The sequence below is a fragment of the Bacillus rossius genome, chromosome 2, assembly GCF_032445375.1.
Source record: "Bacillus rossius redtenbacheri isolate Brsri chromosome 2, Brsri_v3, whole genome shotgun sequence".
Taxonomy (NCBI): domain Eukaryota; kingdom Metazoa; phylum Arthropoda; class Insecta; order Phasmatodea; family Bacillidae; genus Bacillus; species Bacillus rossius.
The window spans coordinates 54,832,207-54,860,055 of NC_086331.1; the positions used below are offsets into that span (position 1 = coordinate 54,832,207).

General features: G+C 35.2%; 2 protein-coding genes across 3 annotated transcripts in view; one reads left to right on the forward strand and one right to left on the reverse strand.

Annotated features, from left to right (window-relative positions):
- LOC134529296 (flotillin-2) overlaps positions 1-27,849 on the forward strand; it is a 413,942-nt gene that overhangs the window by 32,752 nt on the left and 353,341 nt on the right. The window lies entirely within an intron of this gene.
- LOC134529291 (glucose dehydrogenase [FAD, quinone]-like) lies at positions 1,465-8,970 on the reverse strand. Its single transcript, XM_063363199.1, has one exon. It carries the CDS (start codon positions 8,879-8,881, stop codon positions 7,013-7,015), a length of 1,869 nt encoding a protein of 622 aa, XP_063219269.1. The 5' UTR covers positions 8,882-8,970; the 3' UTR covers positions 1,465-7,012.

The window sequence follows — 27,849 nt, forward strand, 5'->3', positions numbered from 1 at the left end:
CCCTTCAGAAGGCTTGGAAAAAAATTTGGCCATCATTGAAACAAAAAGAACCTGAGACTGATCATGAGCTGACCTCGACAGAAACAGAAGTTGAGACAGACACAACAGAAACAGTACAAAATCTACAAGTGTTTCAGCATGATCTCCAGATGACAGATGTAGAAGAGTGGTTTGTTGAGGCTGATGTTTTAGAAGTTACCAATGAAGATGCCAATGGCGACCAAATCATTGTTGTTGTGCAGAAAAAACCAAGGAAGAAATCGACTCGGATGAAGACGAAACAGCCAGTGACAATGTAGTGAGTCATTCTGCTGCTAAGCACGCCTTTTAAATTGCACTGAAATACATCGAGCAACATCCAGAAGCAACCCCAACGGATGTATTGTGAGCAAAAAAATGGAGGGACACTTACACAAAATCAAGATTGACAAAACTAAAACAAAAATCCATTACTGAATTCTTTAAATAAGGTATGCTTACATTGTATTCATCTTCTCATTTATAATTTAACAACAATAAATGTTTGAAATGTATAAAGAACATTTTTACAAATAAAGTTGTTTTACTGTACAAACTGTATAGCTGGGAAAGGCTTTTTTTGCTCCTACGGATATCCAACCTTTTGGCCGTTATGACTATGGCCCGGTCCTATCATGGTCCAATATTAGAGGTTCTACTGTATTTCATATCTCATTTGCAGCTCTCGTGTGTTTGTTTCATTTCCGTGGATGAGAAGCCTGAGGTTTGCCCGGAATTTATTTACCTATTAATACTGTGATATAAAAAAAAAACTTGATCAGCAAATTCAATATATAAAATAAAAATTTTATTTACTTCCACAAACTTTACTTCAATTAACTTCTTCCTACTAATGCTCACTCTGTTCCCCTTGCCCTTGTCAAGTTTTTTTTATGACTAGTCTTCAAGGTGCTGCTCAAGGGGGAGACAAAATTCAGCATGGCCTAATGGCAGTGGGTGCCAGTGGGTGCATGCAACACAGGCTCAACTACTGTACAGTCCAATAGAAGATTTTTGAAGGCAACTGAAATATAATAAATTCAGTGTTGCAAAATATGATATTTTTTGGGTGTTGCATATTACTAAAAAAATCAAACTGATTTTATTTTTCAGACAAGTTTCACACTATCAAGTAACAAAATCTGAAAATTTTACATTTTTACCAAAATATTAATGCCTAATTCAAGCGACACTTAGGACTACAACACACATTTGGTAGTTGATTTATCACTTTCATAATAAGTTGTTTTGTTGTACAGATGGTACTTATCACATCAAATATAATTTATCAGGGAAAAAAATGGATAGTTAATAAAAAAAGGTACACAAAAACCCTTAATTGTCAACTTTGAAGTGAAATATTTTAAAAATTGTTTTTCTTAAACAACAAACAACTACAATTTTAAAGTATCCAAGCACAACTCTTTTACATAGAAAAATAAAAAATCTGTGAAATATGGCCTTTATTGACAGCAGAAATACAACTCTTCAATATATATACATTAGTAAATTAGAAAACAACAACATAAACCATACATAGGATGAATTTTGTTATTCTAGATTCGAAATGTATTAAAATATAAATGGGTTGTACATGTGCACTTGGGAGTAGGGACCTGGTAATCATTATGGTGAGACCAAAATATACCTCTGTTTTGGCAAATCAAGTGATTTTAGAAGCATGGCACTTTCTTTAGGAACAAAAGCTGTTTCACACTGTTAATAATTGCAAAATTAATGCCATCTTTATTTTTGCTCATGTTTTCAATTATCCACTGTTAAAAAAAAACACAAATTTACACACCACTTAAAAAAAAGCTACTGACCATTTGCATTCTAACAGTGAAACAAACATTATTAAAATCAATTATTTTAAAGTATTTCAGTTCCTTTTCAGTTAAACCTCTGGAAAAAAATTCAAAACCATTTTAATGCTATTCTTAGAGTACAACATATACTTTAAGTATTTGTTGGTTTTAAACATGCATTTAAATAACAAATTTTTTTAGTAAAGTGAAACAAAGAAATGTGGAAAAAAGCAAATAAATGTGTAGTAAGAAAAAATATGCCCAATATCAAAGTATCATTACATTCACCCAAAGTAATATGAGTAGAATGAAATAATTGCATTATTTTAAATCAAGTTAACTAACTGCATTATGAAAAAAATTAATGTTGATGTTTTTGTTTTCTTTCAAAATGTAGCCAGAAATTATTGTGACTTTCCATGTCTTGCAATCTGGATCAGTTTTGGCATTGAAAAAAATTTCAGAATTAATTTATAAACATTAAATTTCTTCTCCAAACTTGTAGGTATATCTTGTAAAATTTTGTGTGGAAGAATATTGTTGATTTGAGGCTATCTGTTATTTCCTATATGTATTCATATACAGGTATTAACAATGTAAATACCAAAATTTGAAGTAAAAAAACCTATAGTAAAATTTATCAAAACCAAATATTTTTAGTTATACAGGAAAATATAAGGTTATTATAATTAATTATTATTATGTCTGGGGTAGAAGTTTCAAATTATGTTGTTGGAAATAAGTGTTTCTTTTATTTGCTCTGAATCATTTTGAGAATAGTTTTAGCTTTATTTAAGTAAGACATTAATGTCTCATAATTATTTGGTATACACAAAATGAATGAAGTTTTAGCATGCAATATAAATTAAATGTGTTGCTTACTCATGTACTTATGCATTAACAAATTATGTTTACAAAAAAAATTGCACAATTTTTCACTAACTTATGCAACAAATAAATAAACTTAAAATTCTACATGCCCTAGTTTTGTTTCTTATTTGTGTCAGATTTTATCTTTGGCCAAATTATCACATATTTATTTCACTTATTCATAAATCATCCAAAATGATATTTTCACCCACCTATTGAATGCTAGGTTACTACAGCACTTTGCGTACCAGAATTGCACTCTATGCATGTGGGTGCTTAGAGGCTATAGCATCCCTAAAATTATTTTTTTAATTTTTTTTGTTCACAATGGTGAATGAATTACCATTATTAAATATTTTAATGTGTATCAGTAGATCTTCTGTTTTTTATTTAAAATGTGTTCAAGTAAAACATTTAATTGATTTATTGATTTTTCTATCAGTGAGTAAACCATAAAAAAATAGAATTGAATAAGTTTCATGTCTTGTTGACATCAATGTCATTAGAAAGGATGAAAGGTGACGAGATGCTAATGGAGCATCTGTAAATAAGAAGACATTAAATGAAAAAAAAAAAATAGTAGATTAAAGGGTATTAATGTGTTTTAATAAAAAAACTAACTTACGCTGCGCAAGTATGCAACTATCATAATATGATTTAGTGAAATGTGCTTTTAAATCAAGACCACGTATCTTTGTTTACATTGGTGGTCTGGTGACCATATAACAAATTGAATTTTTAAAATTGGTATCATTTGTTTTTTCCCTCTGGTGATTTACAGGAGAAGCAAATATCTACTTGTCAACTGAGTCACACAAGAAAATTAATTTTTGTGTTTGCAGGTGTGATTACATAATTTCTGGACCCAAGTTGTTGAGACTAGTTGACAAAATGGCATTTGCGGAGAAACTGTTGGAAAGAGCTCACTTTTTAAAATGTTTTTACAATTTACATAAATCATTTGTTGTGGCTGAAGAGTTTTCATACCTTCAGAATAAGTTAGGTAGTTCACTGCTCTTAAACATTAACTTGCTTGACTCATGAGGATGCTACATATTGTAAATGAATTCAATAAACACAAACTTTTTTTTGAAGTTCTCCGAGAATTTATGTAAGTAAAGACCAGCTTTTCTGCTCACTGTTGTTTACATTCATTACTTATATTCAAAATACTATATATGTTGTATATTTGTAGAGAAAGTTCATAACCATCACAGGAAAAGTCAGGAAAAATGAAAACGTCTATGGAGATCACTAAACATTTATAAAGTTCCTCATGATAAAAAAAATGTGAAATGTGATATGCAGCACACAAAGATGACTGTAGCAGGGCTTATAAAAAGTCTATATTGCAAATAAAAGTCACATTTTTTGATGAGGTCACTGAAAGTAACTTTCTTTCCAGAAAATTAACTTAGTTACTTTTTTTTTTAAATTTTGTAAATGATTGCATTTATTCTAGGCCTGGGCACATTTTATTTGGACATAATTTTCTGTGAAGTCCATATGAAGAATATCTGGAGGATTAGAATATGCTCCTGCAGACTGATAACCCAAGTGTTGCAGGCGTACATAGGGTTTGAATATGCCATCAAAAATAGTTGCATTTTTTTTAGGCTTTTGGTTTTTATAGTAAATCATGACCATACCAAGCATGGGCTTCAGTTAAAGCCTAATACTATAGTTAAAATATTTGGTTGGGTTACTTGTTTTGGCTATTTAAATTTATTGTTATTTTTAGGTGCAATTTGTAGGATCTCTTGCTATTTTTGTGCTTCTGATGAAATGGTAAATTACTTGTTCAACATTGAGCTTTCTTTTCATTTATAGTTGCCATAGCTTAAATCTTTGTGGATAAATATCTGTAATTAAAGTTTTAGTGCATAATCTTCATATTTTTGGAATTGGCTTAAACAATTTGGAGGGGGGTGGGGGGTTATAATTTTAAGAATTAATGGCTTGTAAAAACTTATATATAATAGTGGCAGACTTCATTCTAAATAGGTTAAGAATTTTAGTGGCATGAATAAATTAACGAATAAATGGGCTTAATGCCATGTTGACATCATGGTCATTAAAGTTGAGAAAGGGTGATATGAGGATGGAGTATTAACGGAATGAATTGGTGAGAAAAACAGGAGTACCTGGAGAAAACCACTAACTTCCAGCAAATTTTGCCATGTTTCCTATTTGCGAAACATCCGTGCTTGATTGTGATTTGACCACTCAACCACCACCAAGATAAGTGTACTCAATTATTCCATGTGGGAGGGCTTTTACCAAACCCAGTCAAAACTGGCATTGCCTAGATGTAGGCAAAAAGCTAGTTACAAAAAACTAATATGTTGCAAAAAATACACCTAACAAGGAATAAATCATTGATGTGACAAACTCATATGGTATCTAAAAGCCAATTTTATCCTAATAAAATACCAGAAATATGGAAAGAAAAGTCACTATTGGTAACATTTTAAGTCTATTTGTAAGTCACTATTGGTCACTAGGATTTGGTCACTATTCCAACTATTTTTAAGGTCATGGCATGTTATGAGTTTTGCTGTAGGCAAACTAGAATAAAGGTTAGGATGCAAAGTTAGGCTGATTTTCCTTCTTGAGAAATTAAAACATTTAAACATACACACAAGAGTTTTACAAAAAAATTCTGCATGTTTGTATACTGCTTTGTAGTTTACAGCAAATCAATATCATTTCGATCATGAGTTAATTTTTTATTCTCAGTAAATATAAGCCATCCTTGTTTTATGCTTCAAACACGGGCTATCATCTTGACAAAATCTATTGTATTAAGGCATTTTTTACTTTCTTGTTTCGTAGGATTATATGCTTGTTTGTTTCATTGAAGATGTGATTCAAACACAAACTAATTAAATTGTGTGCAAAATTTTAATGAATGCTAAAGTTGTTTCCTTGGGTAGGAAAGTAAGACAGATGTGTTTTTCTAATAGTTGTGAGAATAAAATCAGTGGCTTATAAAAAAGGGCTCAGAATCAATAAATTCTTCCTTGAGAAACTGAGTTGAAAAATATATGAGGCAGTCTTAAGCTGAAACGTTGTACCATGCAGATGCAAATGATTTATTATAGTACTGGTAAAACTATTTTTAATGTCAGTAGTGCTGGTGATTTATAAAAAATAGTGACTTGTTGAGAAAAATCAACTTAATGTACTTTTCAGGGTCAGCAGGTTGCTAAATATTAACTAAATATTCTTATTTTATTTTCATCTTGCTTTTTTTTAAAATCCGAAGCTTAGGAAAATGAAGGCTGCAGAAATTCTTGAATAATATTATCATAAAAATGTTTCTCATATTCTCAAACACATCGTAACTCTTCATAATTCTAACAGGCTTGTGTAAGATGCTAATGTCCACTGTGGTTACCCTTCTCCCCCCGCTTCATTTTAAAGTATTGTAGCAGAACACATGTAATATCTTATTGTAGCCCAAAAATGTGTGAACACTAAGCAACAAAAATCCACTAAGAAAACATACATGAGGGTTTTGTTTTAACTGTATTCTTGTGAGTAAGGAGGTTTCATTATATAAATATAAATTTATTTCTGTAAAATATTTTCCAAATAAAATAGTAATACACTTGAATTGCTTACACCATAATTTCTGGTCACCAGAAAAAGCATGAACTTAAAAATAGTTTCAAATTCATGTCTGGAAAACTTGGATTCCAACCGAAATTTCAAGTTTGTTTCAACTGTGTCAAATTGCATTTGAGTTTATAGTTATAAAGAAATCTGAGCATGTGTGGTTAAAGAAAATATTATTACAAGCAGTTGAGTAACTCAAAGAATAATTATTAACAAGTTTAGATAGAGTGGATTAAAGGTACAACGAGGAAGCAGTGGAATAAATTGTGATTCAAGATATATTTGACAACAACACATGCCTGTTTTAGAACTAGTCACTTAGTCCATTGGTATTTGTAATCCTCAAGTTTCTTTGTGTAAAGTTATGACAGTGAAGTTGTGATGGTGAGGCTGATAGATGATTTAATTTTTAATATTTATCCATGGATTAGATGATTTAATTTTTAATATTTATCCATGGATTAATTTAATCATGAAGTAAAAAATAGAAAACATATTTAATAATATGGCCACACTATCTTTTGGTTTCCAATTTTTTTTACTGGGTACAATGTAGTCAATATCCTTTAGCTTTTGAACATTAATGAGATTACCATATTTAAAAAACAAATATACTCTCTGCAGTAACAGTGGATTATATTTTATGAAAAAATTGTTAGCACAGTATGAATTTTTACTATATTAACTTTTTTACTTTATTTTTTCTGCCAGAGCCAGTCCTGTTTAATTAGATCTGCACCTTTCTCACCTATCATTATTACAGGAGCATTTGTGTTTCCACTTACAATAGTGGGCATAATTGATGCATCAATCACTCTTAAACCTTTGATGCCATACACATGCAATCTAGGATCTACCACAGCAGTTTCATCCCAGGAAGGTCCCATTTTACATGTTCCTACTGGATGGTATATCGTCATTGTTATGCTTCTTATAGCACATTCCCAGTACCGATCTGTTCCAAATCTATATTTTTGACATCCAGGAAGTGGAATTCTGTGCAGTCTTGAGTTATAAGGCCTAAATGCTCTAGCATTATTGACACGTAAGGCAATTTTTACACCCTCTATTAAAGTTGCTATATCAAACGGATCACTGAAGTAATTAGGATAAATAAGAGGATAGTGGAAAGGATTTGCTGTGCGTAGCCGGACAATTCCCCTTGATCGAGGTCTCAATAAAAGGGGAAGAACCGTCCAAGAATCAACATTTGCAATAGGTCGGTAAACTTTGTTATAAACTCTGTCGGTGAGGCCAAGTACTTTTCGCACTCTTGCACCAGCATCAGAATTTACTGATGCGGGTGCAAAATGAAACTGAATATCAGGATACAGTCCTGAATTATTTGCATACCGAGTATTGACAAAAGCAAGACCTTCTACACCACCGAGCGTGGTCATTGGACCTCTTTCATGAATTAGATATTCCATGCCAACTGGAATTGTTTGAAACCTTTCTTGTATTATGGCTACAGGCTTATCAACAATAAAAGTCATTCCACCCATTCCTACATGGTCTTGTAGATTATCTCCAACTCGTAAATTCTTTATTGTATGTATCCCAATTTTATCTAAATGTTCCTTGGGACCAATTCCAGACAGCATCAGTAACTGAGGTGAATTAATTGCACCAGCTGAAACAATGACCTCTTTTCTCGCTATCACAATTTGTCGTACTCCATTTCTCACAAACTCTACAGCATATGCCCTCATTGTGCGAGGCTCGATAAAAATTCTAGTTGCATGTGACTTCATTGCGATGTGTAAATTAGGCCTCAAACGCACAGGTCTGAGAAATGCTTTAGCTGTACTGCATCGGGACCCTCGTCGAATTGTTCCTTGGGCAATCATAAAGCCAGTCTGTTTTTCACCATTAATGTCCCTATTTTCATATCCCATTTCTAGTCCAGCTTCCAGAAATGCTATCATGAGTGGTGTTCTCCATGGAGATTCTTGCACTGTAAGGTACCCTCCCACACTGTGGTACTTTGTTCTTGAAAGATAAGGGTTTCGGTTGTCTTCTGATTTTTTAAAGTAGTGAAGCACTTTGTGATACCCCCAACCAGTATTTCCCATCAGTTCCCAATTGTCGTAATCTTGTTTGTTTCCACGGACGTACAGCATGTAATTCAAGACACTGGAACCACCAAGAACCTTTCCCCTTGGCCAGTTACATCTTCCGCCTTTCATGCCAAGGCATGCTGTTCCCGATGGTTCTGTTTTATACTGCCAATCTAGGTTGCTGAGCTGTAAGTAGGCTGCCAGTGATGGTACATCAGAGATTTCATTCTCATCGTCTCCCGACTCCAGCAGCAGTACAGTCCAGTGTGGTATCTCTGAAAGACGACTGGCAACTACAGCACCTGCCGAGCCACCACCGATGACCACAAAATCATATTCCTTATACAGTGGATACTGGTTGATGGGTCGTGACTCTGGGTCCAGAGTGTCGTAGCGATAGTAAGCAAGGCCAGTGATGAGAAGTGGTATCAACCACAAGCTGGATCCTGTGGCACCAAGGGCAGCTTTCAGAGCTGCAGCTGTTGTAATCAGTCCTAACACCATGATACGTGTTGTGTGCGTTCACAAGCACGCCGTGCTCATCAGTTCTGTAAGCTGGATGTAAGGGTTGACATACACACACAAATTAATTGAGCCTTACAATGTATTACTAATGTAATCACTACACTGTTCACTTTGAAGTCCAGTCAAAACTAAGTCAAGTCACTGGTAAGGATTCCTGTGTCAAATATGAGGATGGTAGTTCAGGCGGTCGACACCCCATGGCTCCTAGGCTAGTTGAAAATTTCTTCATCCCATGCTTATCATTGGTCCTTACAATGTTACCTGAGTTCAGCATTCTTTATATATTCCACGGAAGTCATCCAGTAAAGTTTGCTGGCATTTTTATTCCTGTTGAAAAACACAAGTCTTATTACAAACATTGAATGTTCATACTCATAAACATAGACACATGCGATTCTAAATGTTTTTCTCTTCAACACAATGTCTGGGTGATAGTTTACTTTACTCTGTAACACATCCCTAGAACAGCTGGTGAAGGCCCCATGGGAATTGAACCCATGTTTTGGTTAAAATAAAAGCTTAACACCAGTTTAATATATGTATAACACTATATTCTAAGAAGGTTATATATCAGTGGAGTTTGTTAAATACATGCATGTATACAATTACAGTGATAAAAAAACATGACTTTAAACATTATCCCTTCTAATAATGAATAATGAAACTGTCTCAAACAATTTATAAAAATAATTTTTAATGGGTGACTGAAACTTTGGCTTTGAATTATCCTGTTAATTTATAGGCTTCAGTAGCTTTTAAACAGTCGCCATCATCAGGGAGAAGTTACCTACTGCTCAGTAGGTAACTGCTCCCTGATGATGGCGACTGCAATGTCGACCGAAACGTCGGTGAATTATTTGCCAAGGACACGGCTACAACCCAGAAGCCAAGCTACTTCAGACAATGACCGTGAAAGCCTGCAAACATTATTTGAACTATGTCATCAACGTCGCAATCATGTACTATGCATTCATCACCTTCAAACTATGACATCACTGCTGCCACATTGGATTCAATTTTATCGTACTATATTATTACACGTATTATGCAGCCATCTTATATTACATCACAAATGTTGAAACCTGTGTCTTTAGGTTTGCAAATTTCCGATTTTCACATTACTATTATTCAACTGCCATTTTGGATTAAATTTTATCATGCACCATCATGTCACTTATTTACCCAAAATATTTTATTTCATTTTCCCATGCTCTCACATGTGCAACTACTATCTTGGATTATATAATCATAAGCTATATCATTAACTTTTATTATTTATTATAGCTGCAAGAATACAGTCATGTATTATTCGTTCTTTTACTGTTAGTTCAACAATTCTCATTTAGTACGTTATCTACGATAACCGACTTTACATACCAAAGAGTGCTGTCAACCAGTGCAAAACCTGTATTCAGCTGTAATCAACAACAGTCATTAGAAAATGCGAATTCAACATAAGTCAAGGAAATTTGGGAAGGAATTGACGTGGTCTGTAGTAAGGAACCACCGCACTATCGACCTAAAGTGGTTTTGGAAAATCGTGAAAACCCAAACTTCTGGAAAGTGAGTCCAATGCTGTATTATTGTGCGGCCTCTCTGTTTACCAGCTCAGTTTAATACGTTGTCAAATATTTTAATTTCTAGCTTGATTTTTTTTGTTGTAAGTTAGTAGCTGTGCCTACAAAATATTCCTCGATGATGAGCGCAATACCTGTAATTCTGTTTGTGTTTTTAATTTAGTCTATTTCAATATTAATACTATTTTAGGTTTAATTAGAAGCTGGAGTAATTTGAAATCAATAGTTCGTAGTTATTAGAACTATTTTGATGCTCTAAATGTTCCAAATGATTCATTTTATGTATTTATTTATAATTGCATTGAAGTTTTTTTATATTCAAACTGTGATACCATATGCGGTCTACCCAGAGCATATTGTTTTAGACTCGCTTAGGCATACACGATGCATCAGCAGTTGAGACTCAACTTCCCATATTCTCAACAACTTTCCATTCAAATTACTTATATAAAGTTCATGTTAGTAAAAACTCGTCAGGTTTTGAACACATTTTGAAGCCGTCAACCTCATACAATATACTTATCGTTTTAAGGTTTTGCTAACCCAGCAATTAGCACAGACTAATAAGAGTGTTACTACGTAAATGCAATCCGAACATTAAACATCAATTTACGAATCATAAAACTCTTTGAACGTGCAAAATGAAAGTGAAAAATTAACAAATGGCATTTTAGAAAATGAAATGGTTAAACTATTTTGTGTGTGGTGTTGCAAACAAATGCTGAAAATTTGGTAGTAGGAAAATCATTTAACAGAATAATATTCTAGAACTTGTTAGGTGCTGTATAAATTGGGAGATTTTAGACTAAAAGGAAATGTAAATAAATATTTGAACTGATTTCGAGGCATTATTTCATTGGCTTAAAAAACGCCTCCGACAACTTTGGGCTCTCGGTGCTTGTGACCCCGATGATACGGACTGCAATATGTAGCGGAAATTTATTGAATGTGTGTGCCATGACGTGATTTTGACCTGAAAGCCAAAACTAGCGCAATTTGATAATGTTCGCAGGCTTTCACGGCCATTGTCTGAAGTAGCTTGGCTTCTGGGTTGTAGCCGTGTCCTTGGCAAATAATTCACCTATTGAATTATTTGCCAAGGACACGGCTACAACCCAGAAGCCAAGCTACTTTAGCACAATTTGAGTTTTTGTAATGCATGTACACACACACACATGCGCACCCCCCCCCCCCCCCACACACACACACACATATATATATATATATATATATATGTCATTGCATTTTGCTAAAGTTTTTTGCTGATTTAAATGAAGTCGTCGAAACAAATGTACGCGGAAAACATAGTTTTTTAATAGCATTTTCAGTCAAATGCAGCTTATCCCTGGCTCTGGCTAGGATGGTTACAATGCAAGCAAGAATAGTCATTTTTTTCGTGTCTATTTACATTTTCCCTTCATGAGAACTAAGTAATGTTTAACGTATCATTAAGATGGAGGTCATTAGAGACGACAACGGGCGATGAGATGACGGAATGCATTGTGTGGGGGGGGGGGGGGGGAGAGTGCCTCGAGAAAACCCACGGACTCACGGCAACGTCCGCCACGTTTCCTAACACGTGAAAAATCTTGGTTCGTCGTCGCCGGGAAAATTACCTGATCGCTTTGTTGGGAGGGGAGTGATCTCGCCACTTAGCAACCGTAGCCCCTGACGTTTAGGAATACCCTTAACCAGCATGAGATACATATATGCCCTTGATGAGGCCCCGTTACACAATGACGCGGAAACGTAAAACACATAATAAAAATAAACCACAAAGTAATGATATAACTCCAGATGTATTTGTAACTTGCGAAACAAAAATTTAACGTACTAACAACGTACATAAACAAACATGGCCAAATACTTTGCTTCTGTTGGTCGCACAGACTAATGTAAACGGAAGAGCCCAGCATTGCCAAGCAAATCCGCATGGATCCCCGTCCGCAGGCATGCAATTGTAGATATTCCGTTCCCTGAGATCCTTCTCCTTGTACGTGATCCGTCTCTGCTTCCGTTCCATTGTAGAACCTTACCATACATTACTCCCTTTCCCGTGATATTGATAGTTACAGGATAGCAAGGTTGTGCCCTTTATCGCTGCAGCCTTACGGTGGAGTCTCACACGCCATGTTGATTATTATTTTTTTTTAATTTTCTCGTCATTACTTTTGTGAAAGTTATTTCTGTCAATTTAAAATCATACTTCTCTTGTATTTGTTGTTCTGTTACAAATATTTTTAACAGATTTTTACTAAGTGTTATATAATGGGTATTAAAATTCGCGCAAGCGTTTGTTATTTTCTCTTTTGCGCGTCTTTATCTGAATTCTTTCGACCGGATGTATCAACAAATAAATACTTTTGGCAGTCATTCCTTGCGTACACATTTCCAGGAAATTTTAAATTTTCACACCTTAAAGTTTATAATTGGACAGTAATTGATAAACATAAAAGGGCGTAGACAGCAGTTGGGTGGCTTAGCAGCATACTATCGTTACATTTTTACTAAAATACAGTGCTTAAAGGCCACAAAGATGCATGAAAGGACCCGAGAAATTTGTTCTTTCGTGAAAGGCTGCGCCGGCGATTCTGTTAGGATTCTTGCAGCCGTTAGAATGGTCAACAAAAATGTTTGAAATACTTTGAGACATGGGCGAAAATCTGTAGGATTCCCAGGGGGGAGGGGGTTATAACATTTATCGTTCCCATTTCACAGTTCGATAACATCCATTGATTCATGTCGACAGATCTCTGCCTTAACTAAGGCAAATTGATAATATTTAACATAAAAAATTATTGCGTCAACATCGTTGAAACCAATATGGCATATTTTGGTTCCCAGTTCCCTTTTATATTTTTTTAAAGATTGTCGGTGCCAACATTAGCAATGGGGAAAAAAATACTGAACGTTTCGTGCAGCAGTTATTATAAACGCACGGTGGAAACATTGGAAAGCAAAGCTTAATTACATTAAGCTGGGTGCACAGTTGAAAAAATAACAATATTAGGTCGTGCGCACAAGATTTGACCGCCATGTTTTCGAATGTACTGATTCACAATAGCACATGGGACTGACATGTGCATGGGAAACTGGTCGTGCGCATAGAAGGGAAATGAATATATTTTATTTCTGTTATGAACGCATAGCGCAACAACCAGTGAGAGTAGAGTAGGAAGCTATTTGGGCGGTACTAGAGAACTGTCTATATTTATAATAATATTTTGGCAAAGAATTGTTGACATATTACAATGCTCAGGTGTAATTCGTGCTTAAAAAATTAATGATATTATGAGTCACCAGCAAAAATTGTAAATAAAGAATGTGTCGTGGTTAGAATGGTTAGCTAAACATTTTATGTAACCTGTATTTATTCATATGTTGAAAAACTGTGCTCACAAATAGCTGGATAGATGTCACGGGATAATCATTTGGTAGTTAATATAGGTACTACTATTCCTACTAACATTATCGGGTACATCGTGAAATTTCATTGGCTGAAATGAACAGTAAGATTTCAATTGTGATCCAATTTCGCACAAGTCGTGTGCACAGTCGTGCGCATGGCCTGCTGTGCACTCGCTTATGTTTTTTTTAATTGTGAACCCAGTTTTACTCTAAACAGTACGTATCATACCTAGTAGGTTATGTATCGCACTAGGGCGGGATTCATAGTCGAAGGCTTGTTTGGCGAATAAGTAATACTTTATAAAGTAGTGCTTATTCTTCAAGTATTACTTATTCCAGGAATGAATTCATAAACCTATACTTGACGAAGTAATACTTGAACAAGCACTACTTATATTGGCCATGCTGTACTTGATGAAGTATCTCATAAAGTAAAGGACGAATTTTGTGCCAACGTAACGCAAGCAAATATACTGCTGTAAATACATAGTTTACCTGTTTGAAAATAAAAATGCCCACGTTTCAAACCATATATGCGATTAAAATAATGAAATTAATACGTAAGATGATATTTATACTTTATTTGATAGTGAACTTGAATAACATAAATATGAACATGTATTAAAAACGAATTTACAACTACATAAATATGTTTTTAATGTTTGTGTTGTTAAATTATGTTGGCCATCTTGTGTCTGTGATCTATATAGAGGTGTAAAAGTAACGAAAAAAAGCGTACCCGTATGTATTCGTTGCTATAACAATTTATACTCGTTATTATCGTATCGTTACGTTACTCGTTACTTCTGATACCGCATATGCTATGTTATGTTGCAGCAACGAATCGAGTCGTATTGCGTACGCGTACTGTACGCGGCGTACAGTATGACGTCGCGTAAATAATAATAAATAGAATATAAACAATTAACAATATTTGATAATTAACTGTTTTTGTTAACCAAGAAACAATAAAATCTCATTAGAACGGCTTTTTTATATTATCTCTTTTACGATAAGAACAAAAAAAACGTGAAAATACGCGATAGTAAAAAACAAAAAACATACATATTTCTAATTTGTAAAAAATACTTTCTTACGTTTATCTGTTCCAATCTCAAACTTTGTCTACACACACAATACCTTTAATAAACAGTAAAAAACTTGGACGACGAATTTCCAAATTATACTTTACTTAATAAACAAACATCGTTCTTTGTAACGTAAATTCATCGAATATGCGCGCGCATGCGTAAAACATACGAAAAATGCGAGTAACGAGATGCAGCCGTGTGTAACGTTTCGTTACTCGTTACTAGATGGCGCACCCGTTACTCAGTACCGAATACATACGGTTTGCTACAGCTCTAGCTCTATAAGCGGGTGAAGTTAACCACGTGGTAGCGAAACAACACACTAGCTGCAGAAGAGGTTATGTACGTAGCCTGTATTGTTTTCAAAACTAAGCGGCAACTATTTGTTTCGTTTCCTCAAATTGAATTTGTTTACTCTCTCAATTTTAATTTAATATATGGAAAAATTAACGGGAATTAATACCTTACATAACCTATTCCTTACAACAAACAAATCCGTACAAGTGCTTGAGTCACCTAGAGAGCCGACTTCATGAAGTATTACTTATATGAATGAATAAGCATGACTTATTTGATTATGAATACTTGCGAAACAAGGCAAACTTATTTCATGACTGTGAATTCGTATTGAGCAGTACTTATTTGACGCAGAGCTTCGTGAAGTATTACTTGAAGTAGTCCTAATAAGCAGTGCTCTTTTTGTTCGCTATGATTTAATGCCATACGTAAGCATGCATATAAGCAGTACTTTTTTCAAGTATTGCTTATATCACCACTATGAATTCCGCCCTTAATGCACACAACTAAACCAAGCAAAGTAAATCGGTAAGCAAGAAGCGAAGCGTTGACTGCTGATTGCTAGTTTGCACTACGTCCGCACATTAACGCGATGTATTTTCATTTTGATTGTAAGCGCTAACATTTTTTTTGTTTGTTTTGACACGAACAAAATGCATCACTATGCCCTTTTCAATTTTTTTATAACTTAAGCATTCGAGTACAGAGTTTTATTAGAGAGTGAAATAATATACAAAAAAGTAATGTAAATATTAAAGTATAAACTAATTTAGTATAATTATGTAAAATGAAAATTACACGCATACAGTATATCGCATGTTATGAATTACAGTCGGTCATAATCAGCTAGGTAGAGTTCATATTTCCCGTGCGATGCCAGCATGGCTAGGTAACTAGCCAACAATTGGATGGGTAGGGGAATGGTGAAGGTGTATACAGGTTTCAGTAAGATGCGTATCCTACAAACTCCGACCAGTTATTCCCGACCAGAAAATAGTAAGATTGAGTTAATTCACCCAGGCTCCATCGTAAATAAGGACCTTACGACCATAAATGTGGAGTGAAGCATAATATATATGTGTGGATATTATGGAATTTACGTGAGGTAGTACCACAAAAGTATGTAAAATTATCAATTATGCAAATAATTCTTATAAAATAAGGCTATAACCTCTTCCACAATCATGCGCCTCTTTATTTGTAATAAAATATGCCCGACAAGTTATCACGTATGTTTGATGGTGAACCAGTAGCGGCCGGTATGGAAAAGCGTGAGTGCTTGTGAACACCAAGTTTTTGAAAAGAATATGTTCACATAGTTGCGTTTCGCGGTGCCGTTTTAATTCCAGTTGGGTTCCATTTTAGTACGGATGCCTGGGATATCTTTATGCTTTATGACTTTCAACTGCTATGTCCCACAACGTATTTTCATAGCGGCTAGTTCATGCGCGTAACAGTGTGACGTAATCTCTAGTAGAAGTTAGAAGTGTGTGATTGTCACCTGACTCTTGCGGAAATCTCGTTTCTGTGCGCGTAGGTTTATAGGAGCTCCTGAACCTAGTACAACTAGCATAACAGTTCCTCTTTGCGAATTCCATGCTAAGTTACATGAAGCCGCAAAAATGAATTCTGTTGTCAATTTAGTAAATAGGAAAAATTCCAATTAAAAAATCTGGCTTATGGCGTTATGTTTTTAAACGACTTAAATTTTTTTTTTTGCAAATTGTTTACACTGCTAAAAATAATTGCTTTTTGTCTATGTGGAACTATTGATACCATTTACTCATCTTTAGTGTTCTTTTTACTAACTCTATTGGTGCTTTGTATAGAATAATATGCTTTTACATTCCAAAGTGATGTATGTACTTAACCCAAATAGTCCGGATACGTATGCACATATGTATTACCGGATACATTTCACGCGGTTGTTTGCTGCATTATAGCATCAGATAGCGTGCTTTAGTTAGGGGTTAAGGAACGTTTCACGTTAAGATAATTTTTTACGCTATTTTTTATTCTTTCAGTGAAATGATGTTGCATGGTTATATGAGCTCCAAATTACAATTAAAATATTCCATTATTTTAATCTCACGCTATTACATCAAATGTCCATGTTTTGAATTCGCGAGCCACTTATGTGGCAGGCTGAAATGTAGGAAACTTATTAACATTTTTCGTAACACTTAACTCTCAACGTTGTCGATGTAAGTGGTGTTATTACATTCAAAGTACTATTAATGTATTCACACTTTGCTTTCTGCATTGTTGTTATCGGCAATAATTGCATTTATTGGAAGTACATTGACATGTCAATTGCGGGGCATGTTCAAAACCAGCAAATGTTTTAAATACTGCCATACTGCAACTGCTTTTTACGCAGCGCAGTATATGTCCCTGTAATCCACGTGAATTTATCTCAGCAACAGCGAGATTGAAAATAATTTTCGAATAATTAGTACCCATGTTTCATAATCTACAACCAGACGCATAACTAATTATTGGGCACATTTTATTTTAAAAAAAGGGGTGCAAACTTTTTTTTATTACGAGGATGGAATCACATTTAATTTATTAATTTAACCCAAACCTTGGGTTAATTAATATGTATAGAAATGTAGAGAATTAGAATATCTTACGTACATTTCATAATAACGCTCTTATTGTACTTATAACTCCCGAAGTTTAAGGGCTTTTACAGCCATTCCTATTTACAGCAGTCCCTGGGTAGCTTTCCCCAGTATTCATGTTTTTGGATAAGGAATAGCTGGGTAAAGTTTGCATAAAATGTTTTGCTGAAACGCATTGTATTTTTGAAGGGCAGCAACATATTCCCGGAAGTGGGATGGAAAATTACATTCGGGGAACATCGATCATTCGAAAGAAAAAAACTTTCGACAGCGCAACAGTGGCAGAAGAATGGTCAAATTTGAGACAAGTTACATGAGACAGACTATAGAGGCTTCTGGAGCAAAACGTAATTTGTAAAAATAAATTTAGAGTTTTATTTTGAATTTTTTTTAACTAAGAAGCCCAAGACAACCCGGCGTAGTAGAGACAGCCCCGCGGGGAAAGAATTATTGGAATGTCTTGCTTTTTTTTAAGCTCCTCTGAATGACTCAACCAACGCTCACATACCAGATTAAAACTAAATATCCTATTTTCTTCTCTAAAATCAGCTACGAACTATTCAGATACTTCCAAAAACGCAGCATAAAACCAAACGAATTTAATTTTGTCGCGTACGATATCAGGATCCAAGTTTGAGAATTTACCAAGATAAGAATCTAGATCTCCTGTGTAAATTTACACGTTAGTAGGGGCAGTAAGCCGTTTCTGGACCAATGTAAACATTGAAAGATGTAAACATTGCGCCAGAAACAGCCTGGAGGCCGCCATTGTTGTTGACATTGGTTACCAGGGCGCGCCACCGTCGCTGCCACTAGGGGCTGCCATCTTGTTACGTGGAGGCCGCCATCTTAGTTCAGCCTTTGGTTACCGGAGCGCGCCACCATCGATCCGAAGGCAGGAATTGTATACAAAAAAAACCTGGGCGGTGTGGGGATTCGATCCGTGGGACGCAGCAACGTCGAGGTTAGAAGACAGACACCTTACCCACTAGACCACGAGATCAGTTGGGAAGTGTTGAATTAAATAAGGAATATATTCTTAAAAGGCGGCATACCGCCAATGTTTAATTTTCGAAAATAAATAAAATGCCATCATGTGTAATTTCCAAAAAAAAATAAAATGCTGCCATGTTTAAATTTCGAAAAGAAATAAAATGCAGCCATGTCTAATTTCCAAAAAGAAACAAAATACCGCCATAATTTCGAAAAGAAATAAAATTTCTGCCATGATGTATGCCTAAAGCAAACCCCACCATTATGCTTAAAGCAATCGACACCATGTTTTAAATTTTAAAAAGTATGCTTAAGCCATCATGTTTAAATTTCCAGTATGCCTAAAGCAAATCCCCGCAACTCCACAAACACCGCCAACACCCCACCACCCAGAGTATGCCGCTATGATAAAAGCCCCACCATACTAGCTAAGACTAAATACAAATACCTGGGAGCAACATAACCTCAAAAACCCGCGCAGAGAGCGTGATGTTGTCCGCTGGGGCGTCACGCACACAATGCGCAAAATATTAATTCCCACATCATATTATATATATTTAAAAGCATAATAATGTCTTTAAATATTTAAAATATAAATTTTACCAATGCCGTGTAGGGAACAGAAGCCCGCTCGTGTAACGTAAAATATGCTTAAGTGGTAGCACAAGAATAAATAGCACTGGCTCTCTGCCAGTGGCATAAGCATAGTTAAAATTTATAATATTGTGAAGACAGAAAAATAAGCATAGTTAAAAAATGTAGATCACCGTTTAATAGTATGGGACCAGAGAGAGATAAAATATGCCATAGCAATAGCATTTCAAGTAATAAGCATAGAAATGTATTAAGCATAGTTAGGACCCCTACCGTGTAGCAGTTGTGCAAAGCGCTAAAAGCAAAAATTAAATCATAGGACCCCTACAGTTAACACGTAGCGTTAAGTAATAAACATATGTAAAATAAAATTGTAGGAACGCTCAGCTGCGGCACGAACGCCAGAAATAAACCATATAGGCATAGTTAAAAATAAAAACAGTACTAGCCATCCAAATAGCGCTCAGCGACATGTAGCAAATAAGCATACACAAAATAAAAGAAAAAAACTCACCAGAATGCAACCTGACCACCCAGGCGACGTGTAACGATAAGCAAATAAATAAAAATGGTCATAAATATAAATTTAAATAAATGTTGAACAAACGCCTGTGTAGGAAAGAGTGTTGAACGATCGCTCGTGCACCGTAGTGTTAAGTAATAAACATATTTAAAATAAAAAACCGCACGGCGTGGGCGAAGACCCAGAAAAAATATGTTTACACCACTCGTCGGGGAAATCTGTTATGGACACCGGCCCCGCTCGGCTGCAGCACAATCACCAGAAATAAACTTACATAAGTTACCTAGGTAATAAAAAAATAAACCATGTACGCATAGTTAAAAAATAATAAAAAACAATACTAGCCATGCAAATAGCGTGAAGCGCAGTAAAAGGCGCTCAGCGACATGTAGCAAATAAGCATACATAAAATAAAAAACTCACCGGAATGCAACCTGCCCACCACGGCGACATGTAACAAATAAATAAAAACGTAGAGAAAAAGATATATTAAAAATAGGAACGCTATGTAAGCCATGTGGAATGCACCCCGCCTACCCGACAGCGTGTAACGATAAGTAAAATTATAAAACATATAACAAAGCGGGAACGTTAGAGAAACAAGTCTGTACGCCGTGTAGGCACTCGGAAGACTGTTGACGGCAGCAAGCGAGAAGGGGAAAGTTGTTTTTAACCCTGGCCCGCTGCTCTCTATAGTAGCTTGCAGTAGAGTCACGGAACTCGCCTTAGCGTGGAACACAATAATTAAAAACGTACACTATAACTGTGACAAAAAATACCATAAATCAAGTGTAAATAACAATTCAAATATGTAGTAATAAACCAATTAAAACATACCATGTAAAACATAACAAAAAGAACCAAAATGCTATAGCAGGCACTCACAAACCCAATCACGAACACAATACAGCGGAATGCATATAAAATCGCCAATCACATAATAAAACCTCAGCAGCGAAAACTCCCATGAAATAATATAAAATACTTCACAAAACAACTCGCTTATATGAGACAGCATGATGCAAAGAGTAAAAATCCCTATACGTAAATAGGAAAAAAATAAAACAAACGCGGAACCGCGAGAAAACAACCATAAGACGTAATAAAATAGTGTTACCCTAAAATAAACAAGCAAAACCATCGACAGCAGACCACACCATAAAATAAATGCAAGAAAGGTAATAAAAATACTAATTCAGTTACACATTGTAAAATAAATAAAATCTGTTATAGTATTATGTGTAGGCAATAAATAAGAAGTAATATAAGTACAAAGCGATATAGTCACAAGACATTGTTAAGTAAAAAATATAGTAAAAAAGTGTAAGTATAGCACATGCTTATAGCCATTAAATAATATATAATGAAATATATGTAAGTAAAATGTGTTATACTCATATCTTATTAAACTAAATATCTGCAGGTTTAATCTCTTATAGTCATTAAAGATGGGAATATAAACAAAAGTTGTTTCTAAATAATTAATGTATAGTAGCTGGGCTAGCACTAAAGACTCGTATGTGCATCTTATTTTTTTTAACAAAGGAATAGCATGTTTTGTCTCTGGTGTTGTGTCGTTCGTTTGCGCATTCGCGAGGCCTTATGTGCGCTTTGGTTTGTTCTGCTAGCTTTTAATTATTTCTGTCTTCGTTTGACAGGGTTTACGTTCTCTATTTTCGTGTCGCATGAGCGCTTCGTTAATTATTGTAGAGATATAGCTTGTTCCTTCAGTTGGTGTGGTGCTGTGAGTGAGATGTAGTGCTGGTCTCTCAGTCGACAGGTCTTGGTTTCGGATCTTTCCTTGCAGTGTTCATGGGCTTGGTGTTATGGTCGTTCTTTCCTGTTTTGTATGCGCTAGACATTTCTTATGTTTCGGTTGCTTAATAACATATTTTGAGGATGTAGGTATTTATGGTTATTGATATTTATTTGTGTTGTCATTTCTCGGGCCATGCCATTTGGTGTGTTGACTTGAGAGTGGTAGTTTTATGATATTGTTCTCGTAGATAGATTTTTTTAAGACTGGTTTTGGTTTATTGGTTTTCTGTGGGAGGCTCTATTGTGATTAGCCTAGTGGTATAATTTTTTTTTGGGTGGAAATAGGGGTTTCCATCCTTACCTGTCTGCGTTATTTATTTCCTCAATGTGTAACTAAATTAGTATTTTTATTACCTTTCTTGCATTTATTTTATGGTGTGGTCTGCTGTCGATGGTTTTGCTTGTTTATTTTAGGGTAACACTATTTTATTACGTCTTATGGTTGTTTTCTCGTGGTTCCGTGTTTGTTTTATTTTTTTCCTATTTACGTATAGGGATTTTTACTCTTTGCATCATGCTGTCTCATATAAGCGAGTTGTTTTGTGAAGTGTTTTATATTATTTCATGGGAGTTTTCGCTGCTGAGGTTTTATTATGTGATTGGCAGTTTTACATGCATTCCGTTGTATTGTGTTCGTGATTGGGTTTGTGAGTGCCTGCTATAGCATTTTGGTTGTTTTTGTTATGTTTTACATGGTATGTTTTAATTGGTTTATTACTACATATTTGTATTGTTATTTACACTTGATTTATGGTATTTTTTGTCACAGTTATAGTGTGGTCATGCATTCTGCGGCTGATTACCTTCATGTATCACTGGGCTGTACGTTTTTAATTATTGTGTTTCACGCTTAGACGAGTTCTGTGACTACTGCAAGCTACTATAGAGCGCAGCAGGCCAGGGTTAAATCAACTTTCCCCTTCTCGCTGGCTGCCGTCAACAGTCTTCCGAGTGCCTACACGGCGTACAGACGTGTTTCTCTAACGCTTCCGCATTGTTATATGTTTTATAATTTTACTTATCGGTACACGCTGTCGGGTAGGCGGGTTGCACTCCACATGGCTTACATAGCGTTCCTATTTTTAATATATCGTTTTGTCTGTATTGTTAATTATTTGTTACATGTCGCCGGGGTGGGCAGGTTGCATTCCGGTGAGTTTTTTCTTTTATGTATGCTTATTTGCTACATGTCGCTGAGCGCCTTTTACTGCACTTCACGCTATTTTGATGGCTAGTATTGTTTTTTATTATTTTTTAACTTTGCGTATATGGTTTATTTTTTTATTACCTAGGTAACTTATGTAAGTTTATTTCTGGTGATCATGCCGCAGCCGGACGGGGCCGGTGTCCATAACAAATTTTACCGACGAGCGGTGTAAACAATTTTTTCTGGGTCTTCGCCCACACCGTGCGGTTTTTATTTTAAATATGTTTATTACTTAACACTACGGCGCACGAGCGGCGCAAGAGCGATCGTTCAACACTCTTTCCTACACGGGTGTTTGTTCAACATTAATTTAAATTTATATTTGTGACCATTTTTATTTATTTGCTTATCGTTACACGCAGCCGGGGTGGTCAGGTTGCATTCCGGTGAGTTTTTTTCTTTTATTTTATGTATGCTTATTTGCTACATGTCGCTGAGCGCTATTTGGATGGCTAGTACTGTTTTTATTATTTTTAACTATGCCTATATGGTTTATTTCTGGCGTTCGTGCCGCAGCTGAGCGTTTCTACAATTTTATTTTACATATGTTTATTACTTAACGCTACGTGTTAACTGTAGGGGTCCTATGATTTAATTTTTGCTTTTAGCGCTTTGCACAACTGCTACAGGTAGGGGTCCTAACTATGCTTAATACATTTCTATGCTTATTACTTGACATGCCATCGCTATGGCATATTTTATCTCTCTCTGGTCCCATACTATTAAACGGTGATCTACATTTTTTAACTATGCTTATTTTTCTGTCTTCACAATATTATAAATTTTAACTATGCTTATGCCACTGGCAGAGAGCCAGTGCTATTTGTTCTTGTGCTACCACTAAAGCATATTTTACGTTACACGAGCGGGCTTCTGTTCCCTACACGGCGTTGGTAAAATTTATATTTTAAATATTTAAAGACATTATTATGCTTTTAAATATATATAATATGATGTGGGAATTAATATTTTGCGCATTGTGTGCGTGACGCCCCAGCGGACAACATCACGCTCTCTGCGCGGGTTTTTGAGGTTATGTTGCTCCCAGGTATTTGTATTTAGTCATAGCTAGTATGGTGGGGCTTTTAAGCATAGCGGCATACTCTGGGTGGTGGGGTGTTGGCGGTGTTTGAGGAGTGGTGGGGGTTTGCTTTAGGCATACTGGAAATTAAACATGATGGCTTAAGCATACTTTTCAAAATTTAAAACATGGTGTCAATTGCTTTAAGCATAATGGTGGGGGTTTGCTTTAGGCATACATCATGGTGGAATTTTATTTTTTTTCGAAATTTAAATATGGCGGTATTTAGTTTCTTTTCGGAAATTAGACATGGCGGCATTTTATTTCTTTTCGAAATTTAAACATGGCAGCATTTTATTTCTTTTTGGAAATTACACATGATGGCATTTTATTTCTTTTCGAAAATTAAACATTGGCGGTATGCCGCCTTTTAAGCATATATTCCTTATTTAATTCAACACTTCCCAACTGATCTCGTGGTCTAGGTAATGTGTCTGTCTTCTAACCTCGACATTGCTGCGTCCCACGGATCGAATCTCCACACCGCCCAGGTTTTTTGTATACAATTCCTGCCTTCGAAGCGACGGTGGTGCGCTCCAGTAACCAAAGGCTGAACTAAGATGGCAGCCTCCATGTAACAAGATGGCGGCCCCCAGTGGCAGCGATGGTGGCGCACCCTGGTAGCCAATGTCAACAACAATGGCGGCCTCCATGAAACAAGATGGCGGCCCCCAGGCTGTTTCTGGCGCAATGTTTACATCTTTCAATGTTTACATTGGTACAGAAATGGCTTACTGCCCCTTCTCACGTTTTTATCTAATATTGTGTAATTTTTAATTCTGTGTTTTGATATTAAAATTGAAGGATTTTCATAAAGTTTTATTAGATAATAAAAGTCGTGTTCGTTAATTATTATAAACTGAGAATGCCAGGTTAATCTATTTGTTTTCAGATAAATCAATCTTAGTCTCCCAAATATCGAAATTTATTTATATGAATGTCCATCTAGCATAATACACGATTATAAAAGTATCTCCGATACCTTCACGTTATTTAATCATTGTTGAACCTATTTAAATTTAAATACACCAGACAGACACATGCAAAACCCAAATACACGAACCTTATGCTTGAACATTTGGTAATTCGTTCCTTTATTTTAAAATAATTGTAAAGTTGTTTCCTCAAAACTAAAACGTTTTTAAAGATAAATGTACTAAATTTAGGGTGTCTGCGATTCCGTTTTTACTAACATCAAAGTGTCATTCGCTTTCTAAGCTAATACATATTTTTTTCTGGTGTGACTTGTATGCGAAATATTATACTTTCTAAATCTGAAAAAGTTTTACTTATAAAACGTTTTATTGTCGAAAATATCTTACGAATATTTTTAAAAAGTGTGCAAATCAGCTAACGATACACCGTCATGTTGATGTTCTTGTTTATTTAAATCGCGTTAGTAAAAGATCGTTGGGTTTGTTTGTGTTTGTCAGATGTACTCGTATTTAAAACTGTATATAAGATGAACAAGGATTGCCTAAATGGTGTGTAGCGCCACATGTGTGAGGATAGGTATTGGGAGACCTCTGTAAGCGATTATGTACAAACATAAACATTTATGTTGATTTATTGTGTACCATATGTGTTTGAATGTAACAGTGAATCTAAAAAAACAAAAATAGTTAATTCAAAATTTTATGTATGTAAATATTTACAGTTTTTGAAGTCATCACTGTAAAATAAGACAATTCATTGTAACTTACTATGTAGGCTTTTATGTAAATATAACGTGATTTTTGGAGGTCAAAAAAATATTTAAAAATTTGTCAATCCGATATTTTTAGTTTAACATGAACGAACACATTCCGTAGTATATAATAAAACCTTATGAAAATATTTCATCATAAATAACATGACATGATACTAGAGTTTATCCAATATTTTAATAAAATTTAAAAGATTATTATCGTATCAATTGGCATCGTACGGAATATACCCGAATTCCTTAGGTTATGTGCTGTGTGGCTAGTAGTGTCAAAACGTTAGGGGCCGATCCCCACACGCCGGTATAGGGAGCTGGTAGTGTCAGAACGTTAGGGGTCGATCACCACACGCCGGTACAGGGAGCTGGTAGTGTCAGAATGTTAAGAGGCTGATCACCATACACCAGTACAGGGAGCTTTTAGTGTCAGAATGTTAGGGGTCAGTCACCACACGCCGTTACAGGGAGCTGGTAGTGTCTGAACGTTAAGAGGCCGATCACCACATGCCGGTTCAGGGAGCTGGTAGTGTCTGAACGTTAGGTGCCGATTACCACACGCTGGTACAGGGAGCTGGCAGTGGCAGAACGTTAGGGGCCGATCACCACATGCCGGTACAGGGAGCTTTTAATGTCAGAACATTAGGAGTCGATCACCACACGCCAGTACAGGGAGCTGGTAGAGTCAGAACGTTAGGGGCCAATCACCAAACGCTGGCACAGGGTGCTGACATTAGACGGGGCCTGCAAAGCTCTTGTTTTAATTAGTCTCTATGCTATTACCAACCGCGAAATAATGCACCAATCTAGTTTTGCTTTGTATTCGAACTGTGATAATGGTTTTTTGATAACCTAAAAATCTTTAATTTGTATCTTTAAACATGTAAAGCTATTTGATTTTGTTGTACAGATATTATTATCTTTATTGTAAACTTATTTTAAACTATTTGTAATTGTGGTCACACATTGTCATACTTGATTTGGTTTTTGTTTCAGATGTTTAGTTTTAGGGACGTGTATACTTTCGTGTTTTTAGGCTAGATAACTGGAAAATTATAATTTCAATCTTTTCTAAAATTGAAAATGTGGCGGAAAAATGTTGGGTTGCGAGTTATAAACAAAACCACTCATAAACGAGACTGTTGAGAATATAATTAGCTCATGTAAGAAAAAAGGCAACGAAAATGCCACCCTGCATGACTACAAAAATTATATATATATATATTTTAAATTTAAATATCAAATGTAGTTTGACAAAAGGAAAAACACTAAACATTAAACACAAATATATTAGGTAATTGTGTTAGTATGTAGAATGTAAGCACTGCTACATATTAAAAAATTCTCTTTTTTGTACATTTTATTTGGTTGTTTTGTTTACTGTTTTTATTGACTGAGGTTGGTACGTATGCAGATATATACTCCCCACCAACCACCCAATAAGAGACTATCCGATAAGGAACTATCGCAAACGTGGAAGTGAAGTCTCTTGGCCGATTTCATCAATATCGCCTAACTTTTAAGGATTTATTAAGGCTTTGCACATTGAAATGTTTCAACAATAGTTACGGAACTCCTAGCTTAATTTAGGCAGCCGAAATCGGGCCCCTAACCGATCCCAAACAAGTTAAATAAATTTTTTTTTGCCGTGGCGAAACAAAAAAAAACTTGCCGAAGAAGTAAGCATAATTGTTGAAATTAATGTTATAGTTGAAGTTTGTGAATAGCTGCCACGACCGAAAATATTCCAACACATGCATCATTATAATGAAGAACTAGCTGAAAATAAATTCTTTGCGAGATGAAGAAAAATGTTGTCCATGGGGTTATGCTACACACAGAAAATTATTTGGAATGCCCTTCTGACATGTTATAACATTTTTTAGTTGTAATTTATTTCTAAATTTTATGATCTGGTAGATAACAACTGAATAAAACACTTTCCAAATACAAGCTTATTTTGAGGTTAGTTTGATTTAGTAAATATATTCCGGTGCCAAACATTAGGCTATAAGTAGTAGTATGGAAATGT

Coding starts and splice junctions, on each gene's coding strand:
- LOC134529291 (XM_063363199.1), bottom strand. CDS start 8,881: ATGGTGTTAGGACTGATTACAACAGCTGCAGCTCTGAAAGCTGCCCTT.